The 18,298-nt window shown below is 36.9% G+C and overlaps 1 protein-coding gene across 2 annotated transcripts in view; it reads right to left on the reverse strand.

Moving 5' to 3' along the window:
- Nucleotides 1-18,298, reverse strand: part of LOC124802895 (magnesium transporter NIPA2) — a 57,744-nt gene that overhangs the window by 12,561 nt on the left and 26,885 nt on the right. For both annotated transcript variants that reach the window (XM_047263957.1, XM_047263956.1), the window contains exon 5: nt 13,580-13,688. In XM_047263957.1, coding sequence (XP_047119913.1) covers nt 13,580-13,688 — 109 coding nt within the window. The remainder of the gene's footprint in view (nt 1-13,579; nt 13,689-18,298) is intronic.

Consider the following 18,298-nt stretch of genomic DNA (forward strand, 5'->3'; position numbering starts at 1 on the left):
GGACGTGTTAACGTGCACGCCTTTGTACCCGTCTGTGTGTGCTCTGAACGTGTTTATGCATGCCACCAGTCCTTTACCTGGTGCTCTGAACGTGTCTACGCAAAGACACATTCCGGGACAGGTACAAAGGCACGCGCGTTAACACGTCCAGACCAGTTAAGGGGTTAACCTAACTTCACCCCTCATTCCCCAATTTGTGTTGCATTTTTTTAAATTTTTTCCTGTAATGTTTTTCCTTCTGCTTACATTTATTATATTTTGTTTTATTGTCTTAGCTTGTGTAATATCCCAAGGACAGAAAACTCCAATTAACAAACTTTGTGGAAACTTAAAGTAGGGAAGTGAGTCAACTTGACAGTGACAGCAACTATTGACAATAAAATCTACACTGGTAATATTTTGATTAACACCTATATCATTCAAATACTGAGAATAGCATACAACGAAAGGATTATCATAGATTCTTTATCAAACACTTATAGAATAAATTCAAAATCATATGAACGAAGGTTAAATCCAAGAAAGTAATTCAGTCAAAGATAACATTTACCATGGAAAAGAGTTCTAGCCGCATCGAATAGGAAATTCAGTGTGTCTGCAATGTAACTCGGAAAGGGAAATGTTCAGTCAGTTAGTTGCTCGAGTCGCTCTAAAGTACTTTTGCGATAGTTGTCTGGCTGCAAACGCTATTAGGTTGTTTCAGTTTTGGAAGTTTGATAATTCGTGAGATAGAGACTGAAGTATTGCTAAGTCATTCGACTGAAGAAAGTTAATCTTACCGTTCTCAACGCGGCGGTATACTAAGATGAGCGTTAGACTTCAATTGAGTGATATTGGTTTATTGGACTTGGCCTTCGTACTGATGAACAGTTACAAACCTCGACACCAATGGATCAACAACAGAAAAACAATTCGTAGTCTTGAGTAGGACACAATAAAACGAAGACACGAAGAAAGACAAGTATGCCAATTAGTCAAAAGTTGTCATCAGTGTCACGATTACTGAACTGAACAGAAGTTAGTCTTGAATGACATATCGGTGTGCCTGTGTTGTATGGACAAACAATTAATTACAGAAACAACAATAAAATCTGAGTCAAAAGATAAAGCTTAAGTGTCACCTAACTCATTACATGGACAATACAATGTGTATTAATGCAAGTTGATTGACTCTTTAAAAATTTTAAGTAACTACGTGAGTACATGAATAATGGACAGTGAAAAGCGATTAGTTTAAAACCAGTATTACGGCGTGTTAAAAAAACATTTACTCCAATATAAGTTATCTCTGGAGTTATGTCGAACTGTTGTTAATAACTTGACGCAGCAACGGAACAGTAGACAGCAAAATTTCATCCTCGCTATGTATGATGTGAAGGACGACCATAATGATGAAATCAAGACTCAAGATTTTATTTCATCACAGAACTAATCGGGCATAAAAATAAAAATAAACAATTGCAGTTTACCAGTTTGCACAAGCTGAGAAGACTGTTGCGGGCAGATAACAGAATATTTCTAAACCAGGCAAGGAGTTGTGTTCTTACAAGAGTTACAGGTGACGTTCCACGTCATACCGATGGGGACGAACATCGTTACGAGTCATGTCTCCTCCTAGCGAGTGAAGTAGGAGGGAAGGAATGTCACATCAGTTGGCGCCTACAACGCGGGAGCTTGACGACACCAAGCGACACATCGTTCGCCTACAGCAAAAGGCCTGATGATGCCGGACTACACATCGTTTGGCACTTCACATCGACGAACCCAGCAGAGACAACATGCGGAGCTCAACACCTCTGAGACTGCCACGTGAGGGTCAACGCTTCCTGACTACGAGATATCTACTGACGGAGCGACACAACACATCAGAGAACTGTTCGAGAGCAGAACGTCGGTCGAGACAGCGACATAAGCTGCCAGCAGGGACATGGGCAAAGCTGCAACAATCCCAAATAGACGATAAACAGTAGGCACTAATCAAAATAATTGATTATTTAGGTACCGTAGATTTCATTATTTTACCATATTGGTAATAGTGAGATTTTCATTGTGCTTGTCTCAAGTAGGAGTAAATATAGTGTCGTTTGAATATTGTAATTGTAGTAAACCATAGTTAACAAAATTTTCCATCACGTCAAAGCAAAGTAGGAGATTACATGGCGATTTTGACAAAACCATTCCAGAATCTGTTGATGAACTAAGTGAATTATCTGAACATGAGGAGATAAACAGAGCAATTGTTAATGTAGGAGGAGAATCATTTACAGAGTAGGACAAAATTATTACTCCTAGTGTATCTGGTTCTGGAATACAAAGTAAGATTATGGAAGTAGATGATGATAATTTTGATCCCGAGGAGAAAGCAGGCAATGAATGCATGATGAATGTTGCACAAACCGGTTCAGGAAATACAGATGTACTTAGTGCTATACTATCAAAGCTAAATATGTTGGGTGATTTAAATACTAAGCTAGCTGAACGACAAGTGATATTAAATACTAAATTTTCTGATGAAGCTGAACAACAAGCAACTTTAAATGCTAAATTCTCTGAACAGCGCGAGATGTTAGAAAATAGATTACCTGACATCGATGCTAGGATAATGGAGCAGCAAGCATCTATCAATGCCAAATTCAGGGATCAACAACAGGTCTTAGAAAATAAATTTGCAGAACAACAGGCTAAAATGATCATTGCCTGGGAGGACAAGTTTATTCAACAGCAGGTTAATGTTGATATTAAAATTGATAATATAGAATCCAGATTAGTGAATCGAGAAAAAGGAGAAGTTAAAATTATTGACCGTATTGACAAAATCCATGAAAGTGTTAGTAATTTTTCAGAACAGTTTGGGGTCATATCAGAAAGGGTTAACAACTTTACTGAGAATAACTGCAGTATTACCAAAAAAATAGAGGGATTCACTGGTCATCTAAATGATTTAGAGATTGGCTCATTAAGTAAAATAGATACTTACCTGTTAGACCAAAGTAAGAAGCTAGAAGAGGATCTATCTGAATGGACAGAACATAAGACTATAGAAGTTGATGGCAAGGTGCAATCTGCCATCAAGAGCGCACAGACACCAAGTGATAATTCTTTAAAAGAAACAAAATTTTCAATGAATTTACCAAAAGGTGTCACTCGGCAATTAGTTTCGCTCACTCATCAGAGCAACGATCAACTATTAATGCTAAGCCGGAAAATGAACAAATAGGTAGCCATAAGAAATCTAACTGCGAGAGAAAACATTCGCGAATACAACACAGCGCGTCTACAGGTGAACCGTAGGAAGTAAAAAGCCAATTGGATGAAGAAGATGATCCCTATGTTCAAAGAAGTTTTATTTCATCATTAAAGGTAGAACATAGTATTTTCAAAAGTAGGCAATTTCCTATTTTTTCAAGTGAAAAGAATAACATTAATGCTTTTAAAAGGATATTTCCATGTAGTTGGACAAAGTATGACAAACTACAATTCATAGTATCAAAAATTGTAGGAAAAGCAGCATTGTGGGCCACTGAGCTAGGCGGAACCTGCAATACATGTTCCGAAATTGAAAAACTATTTCTAGCAAAATATTGGTCAATTAGTAGCTAAGAGAGATTATGTAAAGAGGTTTATCTGCCTGAATTTTACAATTCAAAGAAAGAAACACTGAGACAATATTTTGAACTTGATTTCAACAACACATGTTATTGGACTGAACCGTTTTCGAGTATGGAGGTTATTAGAACATTAAAGAGCATATTACCTTTTAATATCAGAGAGAGACTTATTCATGTACCCGATAGTGATGTAGAACGATTTCTGTCAGTAATTGATTCAATCGACATGCTGATGGAAGATGCGAGACAATTACCGAATAATAATAGTAATTTAGGAATAATGTGTGTACCGATCAATGGAATAATGGTAATGAAAGTAATAGTCATTCTCCAGACTTTAACAGAAGTAACACTAATTCTAAGAACAGCAGGGGACATGTGGATCGCACACAAAAGAATAATCAAAATTTGAATGTGAATTACAAATACTTTAAAGGGAATTTCGTAGGGAATAATACCCAAATACCAGGAGCAGGAGGTTTTCAACGGGTGAACGTTGTAAACACAATTAGGAAAAGAAAGTTTGGGGGGCAGCAGTCGTCACACAATCCATGTTGCGACAATGGCCATGAGAATAATTGTGCTCCTATGGAGCCACCGAATAAATCAAATTGGGGAATGTATCAGATGAATAATGTAGGTTGGACAAACACTAATACTACAGGTGCATCTTCCAGATCTACCAGACCCATACCATTAACAGATGGGAGAAATGTAGTTGCGGATAATATATATCCACCAACAAGAAATGAAATTCATTTAGTAGAGGTACATGAACCACCGAGGAACCTGAATGACGGACGGTAAAACTAGTACCAGTCATTTTAGGCCTTCCTCGGGTGGCTGGTATTGAGGAGGGAAGCAAACATCATGAGTCAATAAATATTCTTGAATATAATACGGAACCAGATATTCAGGAAGATCTCATGAAAGAACCAAAAAATGAAAAAAGGTATACTTTGCAAGCGATTGTAGTAGTAAAGATTAATGGTTTACCGGTTAATATACTGATAGATACAGGGGCAACCGTTAGTGTGATGACAATGGGTTGCTTGAATATCGTTAGTCAGCAACAAAAAATACTTACCTTACCAGTAACAGGCTACACAATGTCAGGGGTGTTTAGCGCGAAAGCACAACGCATAATTAAGCAGATACGGGTGACAGTGGAACTACAAGGAGTAGCCATCGAATGCACTTTCTTGGTAGTGTCTGAAATGTCAACACCATGTATTGGGGGTATGGATTTTTTATATGATTATGGTGCAGTGATTGATATTAAGGAAGGTGCGTGTACTATTATAGTTAAAGGCAAATGATTAAAGGCAACTTTGCTGAAGAAGAAGATTATTTTAGGAAAGTATTGCCAGAACCTAGCTGTTAATTGTCTTCCTGTAAATGATTTGCATTTCAAGAATAATGATTGTGTCAGGCAAACTGATGCCGAGACCGATGTATCGAGCATTGCTGAAAAAGTACGAGAATCGGAATATTTATCGCCCCAACAACAAACTGAATTGAGAGAAGTCTTGCAAATTATTTTTGCCTGTATTTAATAATTTAAAAAAACAGGTGTAATTAAGGACTTTGAATATTGTATCGAAACATGCCCTCATTCGACTTTTTGTAAAACTATGTATTCAGTCCCTTGGTCAAAAAGAGTAACTAAAGAGATCAAAAAGATTATAGACTGGGGAATTATTGAGACTTTCATATCTGAATACTCAAGCCCATTATTGGCAGTGACTAAGCCAAATGGTGACATTCGGTAAGTCTTAGACGCTCATGATATTAATAAGATTATTAAGCCTGTGAGGACTCGCCCAGAGAATTTAGAAGAACTATTACAAAAATTTCACAGGGTGAAGTTTTTAACCTCCCTTACCCTCTAAAGCTCATATTGGCAAACTAAAATATCTAAGGAATCAAGAAAGTATAAGGCGATCATTTACCTAGGACGTAGTTACCAATTTAAAGTAATGCCGTTTGGACTGAACGTTAGTGGTGGTGTTTTTATAACTGCTTTAGATACAGTACTTGGTCCGGAGTTACTAGAGTGGGTCACTGTGTATGTTGACAACTTACTGATCACCACAGAGACCTGGGAAGAATATATTGAGCTAATGAATCGTGCATCTGAGAAATTCCTAGAATATGGAGTCACGATTAATTTAGCAAAATCCAAATTTGGAAGAAATCAGATTAAATTCTTGGGTCATATTGTAACTTCTGAAGGAATTATTCCAAATCCTAAAAAGTTGGATACAATAAGAAATTGTCCATATCTGCAAAATAAAAATCAGCTAAAGTCATTTTTAGGTCTGGCCTCTTTCTTCAGAAAGTTTGTATCTCAGCAGTTATTAAATAAAGACTGTCTGTTGCAACTGTTGAGGAAAAATGTATAATGGAAATGGGCAGAATCGTTTAGTAAAGCCTTTGATGAGATTCACAATGCTTTAAGAAATCATCCATTGTTGCATCATCCACAGATGGATAAAGATTTTTTCATAGCAACAGATTCAGCGGAAACAGTACTAGGTGCTACATTATTCCAAATGGACGATGAGGATAAAGTAGAAACTATAAAAATTATTGCCTTTGCTAGTCGAACTGTAGCAGTTTGTGAACGCTCATACAGTACTACTGAGCTGGAAGTATTAGCAATTATATGGGCACTAAAAAAATGTTCCGATATTTTGTATATGGTAAACGGATAATGATATACTGTGACCATAAAGCAGTGATGTTCTTCATGATGAATAGAATTTAAACGGCTGACTTACGTGTTGGGCCTTATTATTACAGGAATATGACGTAATGGTTAAGCATGTCAAAGGGAGAGAGAATGTTGTCGCTGATGCATTGTCGAGGTTACCAACTACCAAGATCGACAAGGTTGAAGAAGAGTGATTAATGGATTTTAAGGTGATGCTGTTAGGAACACTTCCATATAGGAAAGAGGTTAATGAAATGAGTTTGCGGAATGCAGAAAGTAACTGGTAAATGGAGAAAAATAATAAGTGATTTAAGAACAGGAACGATTGATAAAGTTAATAGTCATTACCAATTGCAAGAAGACATATTGTTTTATTGTAAAACTGAGAAGGATGAGCGGAAGATATGCATACCCTCAAGGTGTATTGATTCCGTATTGTGGTTCACACATATCAGATGGGACATTTTGAAGCTCGTAAGTGTGTAAAGAAATTACAGCAACTATGTTCCTATCCAAATTTACCAAAAAGAGCTCAAGAAATACTCCAGAGCTGTAGGATATGTCAAAAGGCAAAGCCGGTCAATTATTGTGTTAAAGATGTGTTGCATCCAATAAAACCTAGGAAACCTCTAAGCATTGTATCATGTGATACGTGTGGGCCATTTCCAGTAGCAAAAGGAAATTTTAAATATATATTTGCGATTTATGATCTTTTCACAAAATATGTAAAATTGTATGCGTTACAATCAACTAATGTGAAACCTATGTTAAGAAGAGTCATAGATGATTATTTAGTTAAAGTGGGGAAGCTTGCAATGCTAATTTCTGATAATGCATTGTATTTTCGAAGTAAAGTGTGGTGCAAAACAATGAAGACATGGGGAATTCCACGTGTATTCATTGTCCGCTATAATCCATCAGGGAAGTCCATAGAAAGAGTCTTCTTAGAATTGAACAGATTCATAAGAGCGTATGTGCATAACCAACATCATAGATGGATAGAATTAATTGGAAAATTTGAAGAAATGTATAATGAATTACCACATATGTCAAATGGTTATTCATCTAATGAGATTTTATGTAATAAGCAACATAGTAATGAGTGACTTGGTAAGTTACCATGCTTACATAATAAGACAAAGGATCGTGATGAGTTTATACATAAAGTATATTTAAGATTACAACATAAAGCTAATCTTCCAAAACGTCAGTTCAATAAGGAGCTAGGTTTAGAAGTTAGCTATAAAGTTGGTGATTGTGTGTTATTAAAGAACCATCCCAAATCTTCAAAGAGAAAGAAATTAAATAGAAAATGGTGTAGCTTGTATAAAGGAACATACAGGATTATTAAAATACCACACACAGGAAGTTACCTTCTGGAAGATGAAGATAACAAGAAGATAAAAGGAGTATATCCTCATATAGAATTAAAGAAATATTTTATATATAAATACAAAGATGAGGTGACTTACCGAACAAAAACGCTGGCAGGTCCATAGACACACAAACAAACACAAACATACACACAAAATTCAAGCTTTCGCAACAAATTGTTGCCTCATCAGGAAAGAGGGAAGGAGAGGGGAAGACGAAAGGAAGTGGGTTTTAAAGGAGAGGGTAAGGAGTCATTCCAATCCCGGGAGCGGAAAGAGTCTGCTTGTGTCTGTATGTGTGGATGGATATGTGCGTGTGTGCGAGTGTATACCTGTCCTTTTTTCCCCCTAAGGTAAGTCTTTCCGCTCCCGGGATTGGAATGACTCCTTACCCTCTCCTTTAAAACCCACTTCCTTTCGTCTTCCCCTCTCCTTCCCTCTTTCCTGATGAGGCAACAATTTGTTGCGAAAGCTTGAATTTTGTGTGTATGTTTGTGTTTGTTTGTGTGTCTATGGACCTGCCAGCGTTTTTGTTCGGTAAGTCACCTCATCTTTGTATTTATATATAATTTTTCCCACGTGGAATGTTTCCTTCCATTATATTAAAGAAATATTTTAATTGATTAAGAATTTAATTTTTTTTGCATATATAATGTAGGATAAGATGGGAAGCAAGAAGACGTGAACAATGTTTATGAACTTTTCTATGTAGAATTAGTGAACAATTAATCAGTAGTAGTAGTTCTTGTAATAATCAAGTTAAAATTTAAGTCATCAAAGAAGATGATGAGTTTCATTGAAAGTAACAACAGCATGTTTCATTAAGTTTTGTTTAATAAACCATCGAGAAAGATGACGGCTTTTGTTAAAAGTTTATTAAGTAATTAAGTATGTGTCTCTTTTAAGTTAATTATTAATGTTTGTTTGTTATTCTTTTACTAACGTGCCTCATCATATTATGCAATAAGCAAGGCATCAACTTAATATAAAGTACGCAAACACACTGAAACATCTTGTCATGGTCATTCCGGAATAAGGAAATTGATTTAAAAGTAAAAGATCACTTATTCTGAGAAAAACAAGATAAGAGATGAGTAAAGGAAAATAAATATAAACAGATAAAACAATAAACTTGAAAAGGGTGAAAAACATTTCAATGATAGAACATTACTAATAAAATAGTGACAGTGTTTAAAAAGCTGTACTGGTTAGTAGACTGATAGGACACGTGTGAAGTGACAAGAGATTAGTCAGACTAGATGCAAACATGATCAATTAAGTGCAGAAACAATGTGCCATGATGAAAACAATGAACATGTAGTATCATGTATGTGCACAAGAGAGAAGTGAGCTAATTGTTACAGACTAAATGACAGTGATGTGGACCATCTTAAGGCAGATTGTACTGAGTTATTAGTGCAGTCTACCAGGAGAGCAGCCACTGGACAACGAAGGTCACCAGATGAGCACAAGTAATCAGATCGTACTCGCTGCCTTATACGATCCAATGCTGTGGCAGCCTCGCCATGGTGCAGGAGAAGAAGAAACTGGCTTCGAACCAAGCCAAGTTTGCAGCTCGCACGGTCTGGTGCACACGCAGCGTCAGTGTGGCGATGCAACGAAAGGAAAATGAACAATAATGATGAATTTTTATAAGTTATGGATCTTGAGTTCATATGATTGTACTGAATGATGCAACAATTCAATCTTGTATATTTGTTTGTTTGTTTGTGTGTGTGTGTGTGTGTGTGTGTGTGTGTGTGTGTGTGTGTGTATAAGGCCCCAAGGACAGAAAAACCCCAATTAACAAACTTTATGGAAACTTAAAGTAGGGAAGTGAGTCATCTTGACAGTACAGCAACTATTGACGATAAAATCTACACTGGTAATATTTTGATTAACACTTGTATCATTCAAATACTGAGAATAGCATACAAAAAGGGGAGATAACAGGAAAGGATTAGCATAGATTCTTTATCAAACACCTATAATAAATTCAAAATCATATGAATGAAATAAAGTAATTCAGTGAAAGATAACATTTACCATGGAAGAGAGTTGTAGCAGCATTGAAAAGGAAATTCAATGCGACTACAATGCAACTTGGATATGGAAATGTTCACTTAGTTAGTTGCTCTTGATTCGCTCTAAAGTACTTTTGCGATAGTTGTCTGGCTGCAAACGCTATTACATTGTTTCTGTTTGGAAGTTTTATAATTCATGAGATAGAGAATGAAGTATTGCCCATTCATTCGATTGAAGAAAGTTAATCTTTACCGTTCTCAATGCGATGGTATATTAAGATGAGTGTTAGACTTCAATCAAGTGATATTGGTTTATCGGATTTAGCCTTTGTACTGATGAACAGTTACAAACCTTGACACCAATGAATCAACGACAGAAAAACAATTCGTAGTCTTGAGTAGGGCACAATAAAACGAAGACACGAAGAAAGACAAGTATGCCAACTAGTCAAAAGTTGTCATCAGTGTCACGATTACTGAACTGAACAGAAGTTAATCTTGAATGACATATCGGTGTGCCTGTGTTGTACGGACAAACAATTAATTACAGAAACAACAATAAAAACTGAGTCAAAAGATAAAGCTCAAGTGTCACCTAACTCATTACATGGACAATACAATGTGTATTAATGCAAGTTGATTGACTCTTTAAATATTTTAAGTAACTACGTGAGTACATGAATAATGGACAGCGAAAAGTGATTAGTTTAAACCAGTATTACGGAGTATTAAAAAAACATTTACTTGAACATAAGATATCTCTGGAGTTATGTCGGACCGTTGTCAATAACTTGACGTAGCAATGGCATAGCAACGGAATAGTAGACAGCAAAATTTCATCCTCGCTATGTATGATGTGAAAAACGACCGTAGTGACGAAATCAAGAATCAAGATTTTATTTCATCGCGGAACTAACCGGGCATAAAAATAAACAATTGCCGTTTACCAGTTTGCACAAGCTGAGAAGACTGTTGCGGACAGATAACAGAATATTTCTAAACCAGGCGAGGAGTTGTGTTCTTACAAGAGTTACAGGTGCTGTTCCACGTCATACCAATGGGGACAAACATCGTTACGAGTCGCATCTCCTCCCAGCAAGTGAAGAAGGAGGGAAGGGACGTCACACTTGCCATTTTCTTTTTTTCTATATCCATCTTTACTACTCAGTCTATCACTGTATTCTATGACCTTTGAACTAAAACCGCAGTGCTTACCACCTTTGACCTCCAATACTCTGACACTTTCTTGATCTTCGAGGCTTTTTCTTCTATGAAAATGCCTAGATTCTAAATGAGACCCCCTCCCTCCTCATCAGTCCTGTAACCAAAATATTTCCTCTTTTCTACCTGTGGTTTCAAAAGCTAGCAGTGATGTCCATCTACTGGCCATAGTGATAATTACACTTCCTGAATGGAAGTACTGGCCAGCTCCTCTTCTCAAATTTAATTAACAAATATATAGTAATTGCAGTAACAATTATGTCAGTTCTCAAAACGTAAATTCAGCTTTTGTGCAGAGGTGGGAAAAAGTGTGTATTGAGAAGGTTGACTCTGAGAAACTCAAGAATCTTGTTTCAACAGAATGCAAATATAAGAACAGTAGGCGGTTTTCCATTGACTTTCTATGCAATGTATCCAGTCATTCACAGCTATGTCATCATAGAGTTTTGAGTGTAAATCACAGCTTTGACTAACCTCTAGAGATTCAGAGGGTTTTCTTCATAGACAGTCAATGTTGTACTGAGTCAGCAAATTCAGGTAAGAAAATGAGTCTTGTTTGAACAGTGACTGAAAATTACACCTACAGGTTCTATTGTTAAGTTTCCGTGGATGGAAAGCTCAAGTTCCCTTAATGGTGACAAATTTGATGTCATCAATTTCACTAAGTTGATGCAGTAGTTAAGTACTTGGATATTCCCTGTTGATACTCCAAAAATGTGAAGATAATTAGCGCGGATAAAATAACACTATATACATTGCTATAATCTCCCTTGAAAAAGAGTCTGACTATAACTGTGGACAGGTGCACTGAAGTACATCTTCCTACGTCCTTCAAAAGAAAGAACACAGGAGAATTATTTGAAGGCACGAGTTCTGGTCAACCCTCCGATGGGAATAGTTTTATGTAATGGAAATCTGCATTTTTTTGAGACGTATGTCCATCTTTAGTATGTTGTGGGTTACTTGCATAAAAATATTAGGTCTATGACTTTGCTTCCAATTTTTTTTTCTCAAAGTGCAAGGGCTATTGTGAAAATTTACAAAAAATTTACAATTCAAAGTATTGGCCATTAGTTGCCAATATGTTCTTCCATCTTTCAAGCAGCATACAAATCCTGTGGTGGAATAACTGGGAGATCCATAAGGCAAACCAATTTTGCACTAGTTCATAAGACCAGAAGTACTGGTCAGCCAGGTTGTACACCACTTATTGAAAAAGATGGAACCCAGGGCAAGCAATGTCTGGAAAATACAGCGGGTGAGGTAGGACTTCCCATTTCAGTGTTAAGCATGTTTTTATGGGTTTTGCAACATGGGGTCAATCATAGCCATGCTGTAAAATCACCTTTTCATATCTATTGCTGTATTGGGCTCTTTGTCTTTCAGTGTTAGGCTCAAATGCATCAATTGCTTTCGATAATGATATCCTGTGATTGTTTCAGTCAGTTTCATTAGCTTTGAAAAGCTTCTCTACTGCCACGTGGGTCTTAAAATCAAAATCACCATTCTTGATGCATTTAGACCATTCTCTGCTGAATCTTTCATTAATAAGTGCCTCACATTAGGTCTTACGCAACATTTTATGATCTTCAGCCACAGGTTTATTCACATTAAAGCAGAAAATTAATGCTATCCACAAATGGTAAGAATAGGGCTTCTAAGTTGACATATTAAATTGAGAATAACTATGATGCAATCACAAATCGACTAAGATTTTGATGGCGTTATGTTTACAAATGTCTAAGATTAATGTATAATGCAACCGTCCACCAGCACCCCAACTTGCCTCTGCTGCCATCTATAGCAAACTGGTGGCAGCAAAGTTGTAGACTAAAAATAATTACAGAAGAAAGTTGTAACTATCTGAAGAGAATAGCATATACGTCAGAATTTTTTTAGCATTTCAGCTCCAACAGAAATTCCACAGTTTATGTCAACAAGCACAAGATATTCACATCAGCAGCATTCAAGTACCTAGCTGCACCAACAACTGATGGCAAAGACGTACTCCACAGCAACAAGGTTAAATTTCTTACTTTTTTGCTTTGGACAGATTTAGTATGGTCATACTTATTGAAAGCTTTTACATTTGACTTCATTCTACATTGAAAGTTTCATTAAGTAGAAAACCAACAGCCTTATTCAAGAACCAATTTATTTATCACAAAAATTTCTGGTAACTTACATCTAACATCCAATAACTGATCCCGAAGTGATTTATTTCAAATCTTAAAAGTGAAGTATGCTGTGCCATTGTATTGTTAACTCCCCAGACAGATTATGCCTAAAAGTGTTAATGAAATCTTTCGAAAGAGGTATACAGCAGACTATTCATAGACTGATTTGAAATAATACACCAGCATGACAAACTGATGAACAATTTGGAAACACGATTTTTTATGTGTGTGTCCCTCCACAGAAAGTGTTCAGTTTTGATCTCAGATCTTCAGTCAGCTACACTAAAACCAAAACATTTCTGCAAATCATTTTAAGCAAATTTATTACCTCGTTCTCAAACTGAAATAAAGCTTTAAGTATATCAAAGATTATTCATTAACATTACAACAAATTGGAGATACATGGAAAAAAACAACACAGGCTGGACAACTACATAAATTATTATATGGACCTGTCTACCTGGATCTAATAGTTTCTGCTTCAAGACGTCCAAATTTTCTATTTCTTCTTCTTTTGGAGAATGGATGACAACAACAGTTGAGCCCAAGATGCAGAGAAAGCATCCCATCTGGAAATAAAATGTTTAAAGGAATTTTACATTGTTCTACTGCCTAAACATTAGATTAATGGTTTAATTATAACAATTGCACAACCAACATCTTTTAGATCCCCCCCATCCCACCCCACCCAAATACCAGATACTTTGAATTATGAAGATGCACTGGTCCATACAACAAATCCTTCAATACTGCATGCCGCCTGGCCTCAATCTCTTTTTTTTTTTTGAGCAGAACATGCCTAATATGAAAAACGAAATGCAAATTTTAAGACTTAATTAATAATTCATCTTATAATGTGAAAAAGAACTTATACAGTACTAGTGTATTAAAGTATACGTTAGTTGTTCCAGAAAATTTTGGGCATGCAGCCAGATAAATTCAGCTTCTTCTTCTCCTTCTAATATTTCAGGTGAATACTGTCCAGTCATCTTCAGAGTGAGCCGAGGTGACCAACGCTCCAGCACTTTCTCCATCCTTTTAAACTCGCCCTTGGTGGCCAACCTTTTTATGGACGACTTCGAAGAGAAAGTGCTGTAATCTGCTAGCTTGAAACCCTAGTGTGGTGGAGGTATGTTGCTGACAAGTTTGTAGTGTGGCCCCATGGTGAAGACAAGCTAAAAGAATTTTTAAATCATCTGAATTCTATCCACAGACAAATTCAGTTCATGAAGGAAATCGAAAAAGGTGGATGCCTTCCATTTTTGGATGTGTTGGTAAGGCGCAAAGGTGATGGCACTTTGGGACATGTAGTGTATTGAAAACCGACCCACACAGATTTATATTTACGTGGAAATAGCTGCCACCATCCTTCGCAGACAATGAGTGTACTCAGAACTCTAGTACACAGAGCATACGTCACTGCTGACGAGACCAGTCTGGAGGACAAGCTTCTACACCTGAGAAGAGTTTTTGAAGCCAACAGGTACTCTCCACAGCAGAAAGGCACTACAAATGAAATCAACAGTGGGCACAAGAAAAGCAGAAGAAGACACAAAAAGTTTTAAATCCATGGCTTTCCTGCCATATGTGGGAAGCCTTTCATCAAAAATAGGATGAATCCTCAGGAAGCACAAAGATTTTTCGCCCTCCACCAAAGACTGTAGCACTCCTGGGTTCTGTTAAAGATGATGTGGTGCTTTGGAAGCCTGGGGTTTATAAGATCCCCTATGATTGCATCTGTTCATACATCAGACAGACAACACATACAGCCCACGAGAGATGCACAGAGCACCGCAGGTACACTCGTCTCTTACAACCTAATAAATCTGTGGCGGCAAAGCACTGTATTGACACTGGGGGCTATATGGTGTACGATAATGTCGAAATTTTAGCCTCGACTTCATCTTTCTGGGACTCTGTAGTGGAAGTAGCAATTGAAATTCGGTTGGCGAGGAATTTAATTAATAGAGGTAGCAACTTCAGCTTTGACAAATCATGAAATCCGGCAATTTCTGTAATCAATCACAAAGACGTCATAACGGTGCAGCTCTCCATGACACATCGATACCACCATGTGGATCAACTGCACAGCCATAGATTTAATTTCCATGCATATGTTACACCTCTTCGCCACCTATCAACGTCTCTGGGGCCTTATGTATCTTTGGCCACATACGCAGTGGTTTGGTCCTTGAGTTTAAAAGGATGGAGCAAGTGCTGGAGTGTTAGATACTTTGGATCACTCGGAAGATGGCTGGATGGTATTCAGCCAAAATATTAGAAGAAGAAGCTGAATTTAATGCAGCTGCACGCCTAAAACTTTTTGGAGCAGTCTTTATGCCGCAAAAACATGAAGATGCACATATACATTAGTTATTCACAACTCTACAAGAACTCTACTTTTGACACAAAGACTATACAGCCCTGACAATGCTGTTAAGTGGCACAAAACCAAGAAAAAAGGTGTGGACACCAAACTGCACCGCTCAGTATAACAACAAACAAGTGACACACAGTGTTGGTACATCAAAGGAAATGATTTGTTCGTGTGCACTCTGTCAGCGTTTCTCATTTTCCATTATTACTGATGTGCATGGGTGCATACTAGGACATTGTTGAGCAACTATGAACAGTATGCTTAAACCTGTAGTTCCATTAAACAATGGTTTTACCTGGTGAAGTCATGCATTCCCTAGAAATGTGCTGCCTGCATTATTTTCTGCCAGTTTTAGTTTACTAATAGTGCATGTGTCACTAACACTTAACAAAAAGATTAAGGTAATCTAGGTGACCGAGATAGACAAACTCATTCTGTGTGAAAAAAATGTTGCATTTTAACTTTGGTAATACACAAATTTATGATACTTTAAGAAATAAGGATAAGATACGAACTGAATGAACGAAAGGGAATGGGGAATGAAAAGAAAGGTGAAAAAGACAGGAAATAAAGAAATTAACGACATAGTGTGGGAATGGTTTGTAAGTGCACAGACAAAAAACTTAGAAGTTAAGGTTGTGCAGGAAATTGTAGCTACAGAATGGAAGACAGTACTTTACGTCCCAACTGTGAATTGTGAACTGAAAGATGTGTTCAATGCCAATGAAATAGGAGTGCCTTCCTGCACATTGCCTTCAAAATCTCCACCAATTCAAGGTGAATAGTGCACTGCCAGTAAAATGTCCAAGGAAATACTCACTGTACTTCTGCGTGGAAACAAGTTGGGTGAAATGTAGAAGTCACTGGTGATTGGAAAGGTGGAAAAACTGCATTGTTTCATGGAAAAACTGCATTGTTTCACAAACAAAGATGTCAGCAAGCTTCCAGTCATATGGCGAAGTAATAACAAGGCGCAGAAGAAGAAAATGGCAGAATTCTTTCAAAGCCACATTTAAAAAAGAAAATTTCCAAGTTCTCCTTTTCACAGACAATGCAACCTGCCACCTGAAAGTCAAGTTATCAAATGTGAAACTGGCTCGGTTCCTGTCAGGTTCAAGCAATCTCAAACAACCCATGGACCAGGGGATTATTTACACATTCATTTCACATTATATGTGATTATATATGTAGCCTCTTATTCTTAGTGCTGAAGAAGCCGAAAGTGCATTTGCTCTTGCATGGTCAGTTTCTGTCCTGGATGTAGTAAATTGGATTGGCTTGGCAGTAAGGGAAATAATGTCTGAAACTGTTACCAAATCCTTCAACAAAGCGGGGTTTGGAGGTCAAGAACAAGGTGCTTCTGTGGCCATCGAAGCTCAAGAAAATGCAGCAGCAATTCCCAAGTTAATCGAAATCTGAAAAATTTCATGTAGTGTACATGATTACATTTGAAGTGATCACTATCTGTCAACTCACACCACTTGTACTTCAGCCACAAATTTAATAGAAATTTGCAACACAGAAGATGATCAGGAAGATACAAAGGAAGAAGAAGAGGAGCAAAATGGTGTCCCTATAAAAATTAATAGGCCTCAACAATTTACTGCATGTATAAATGATGTTATGCAATTTGCAGATCACACAAATTCTTCCAAACTCTTGGAACTATTGTACAGTGCAAAAAATTGTGTATAAAAAAACAATTTCAAATAGGGAATTCAAATAGGTTTCCCTCCCCAATATGTGGTGAAAAAAGCAGAGTGTAAAGCAAATAAACACGGGAATAATATGTATGTACATACAACAATAAACAACTTTAAAGTTAGAATGAAAATACAGAAATTGCATATTATTTATCAATTAATGTAATAGTCTAGTGTTCTAATGTACAATACATAGGAAATGAATGTCTAGTGCACAGGGAGTGAAGGTACGTAAATACATGCATCGTGCGTAATTACCAATTTACACTATTGTGCCTGATACCTGACAAATTTTATGTCCCCTAGTGAGTTTTGTGTAATCTGGAAACTTGTCCAATTTGGTAAATTATTTTAGTCCCATGCAGCTCCATTTTGACTAAGTTTTACTGTATATGAAACATCTCAAATTCAACATTAGTTCATTCTTCTCCCAGTCAATAAAAAAATAAAACTGCCTTACCATCATCATTCCCCAATTCTACTTTCTTAGGCATTGAGCACAACTTTTTCTCATCATGATTTTGCTGGTCCAGGGCGTCTTTCCATATATCCCTTTTTCTCTTGTTCTGAGTTGTCCCTGCAAAGTTTTTATTACAGGTGCTTTAGGGGAAGGCTATTGCTATCCCTTTGTTTTGCCATAGATGTAAGCCCCTGATGTCAAAAAGCCCATCCCCATTACCTACGAGCCCGTACCAATGAAGTTTATGACCACATATAACATCAACAAAAAGTTAAATGCCAGCCTCTTTACAATCTGCCCCTAAGATAATTTTCATCCTTTTTGGATTTCTTCCACATAAATCTTATGAAATTCATCAGCAAGGTCATTTTCTCATTTCTGCTCATGTTTTCCCACACAAATTTTAACTCAACTGGAGAAATCCAGTACTTTCTGAGGTACTCAGAATATTCTGTCCACATACTGAATCTATCCCATTTGCTCCAAAGAGAGAGAGTAATCAGTTGCTTCCCCATTGAAAAGTGGTCTAAGTGTGCCATCATTTACAGCTTAAATAATAGAGTGAAAACAGTATCTTCTCTCCAGTTTTTGTGTGTGCTTCCATGCTGTACCAATTTAAAACTGTCAGTATGGAGAATG

The sequence above is a fragment of the Schistocerca piceifrons genome, chromosome 6 (assembly GCF_021461385.2).
Source record: "Schistocerca piceifrons isolate TAMUIC-IGC-003096 chromosome 6, iqSchPice1.1, whole genome shotgun sequence".
Classification (NCBI taxonomy): Eukaryota; Metazoa; Arthropoda; class Insecta; order Orthoptera; family Acrididae; genus Schistocerca; species Schistocerca piceifrons.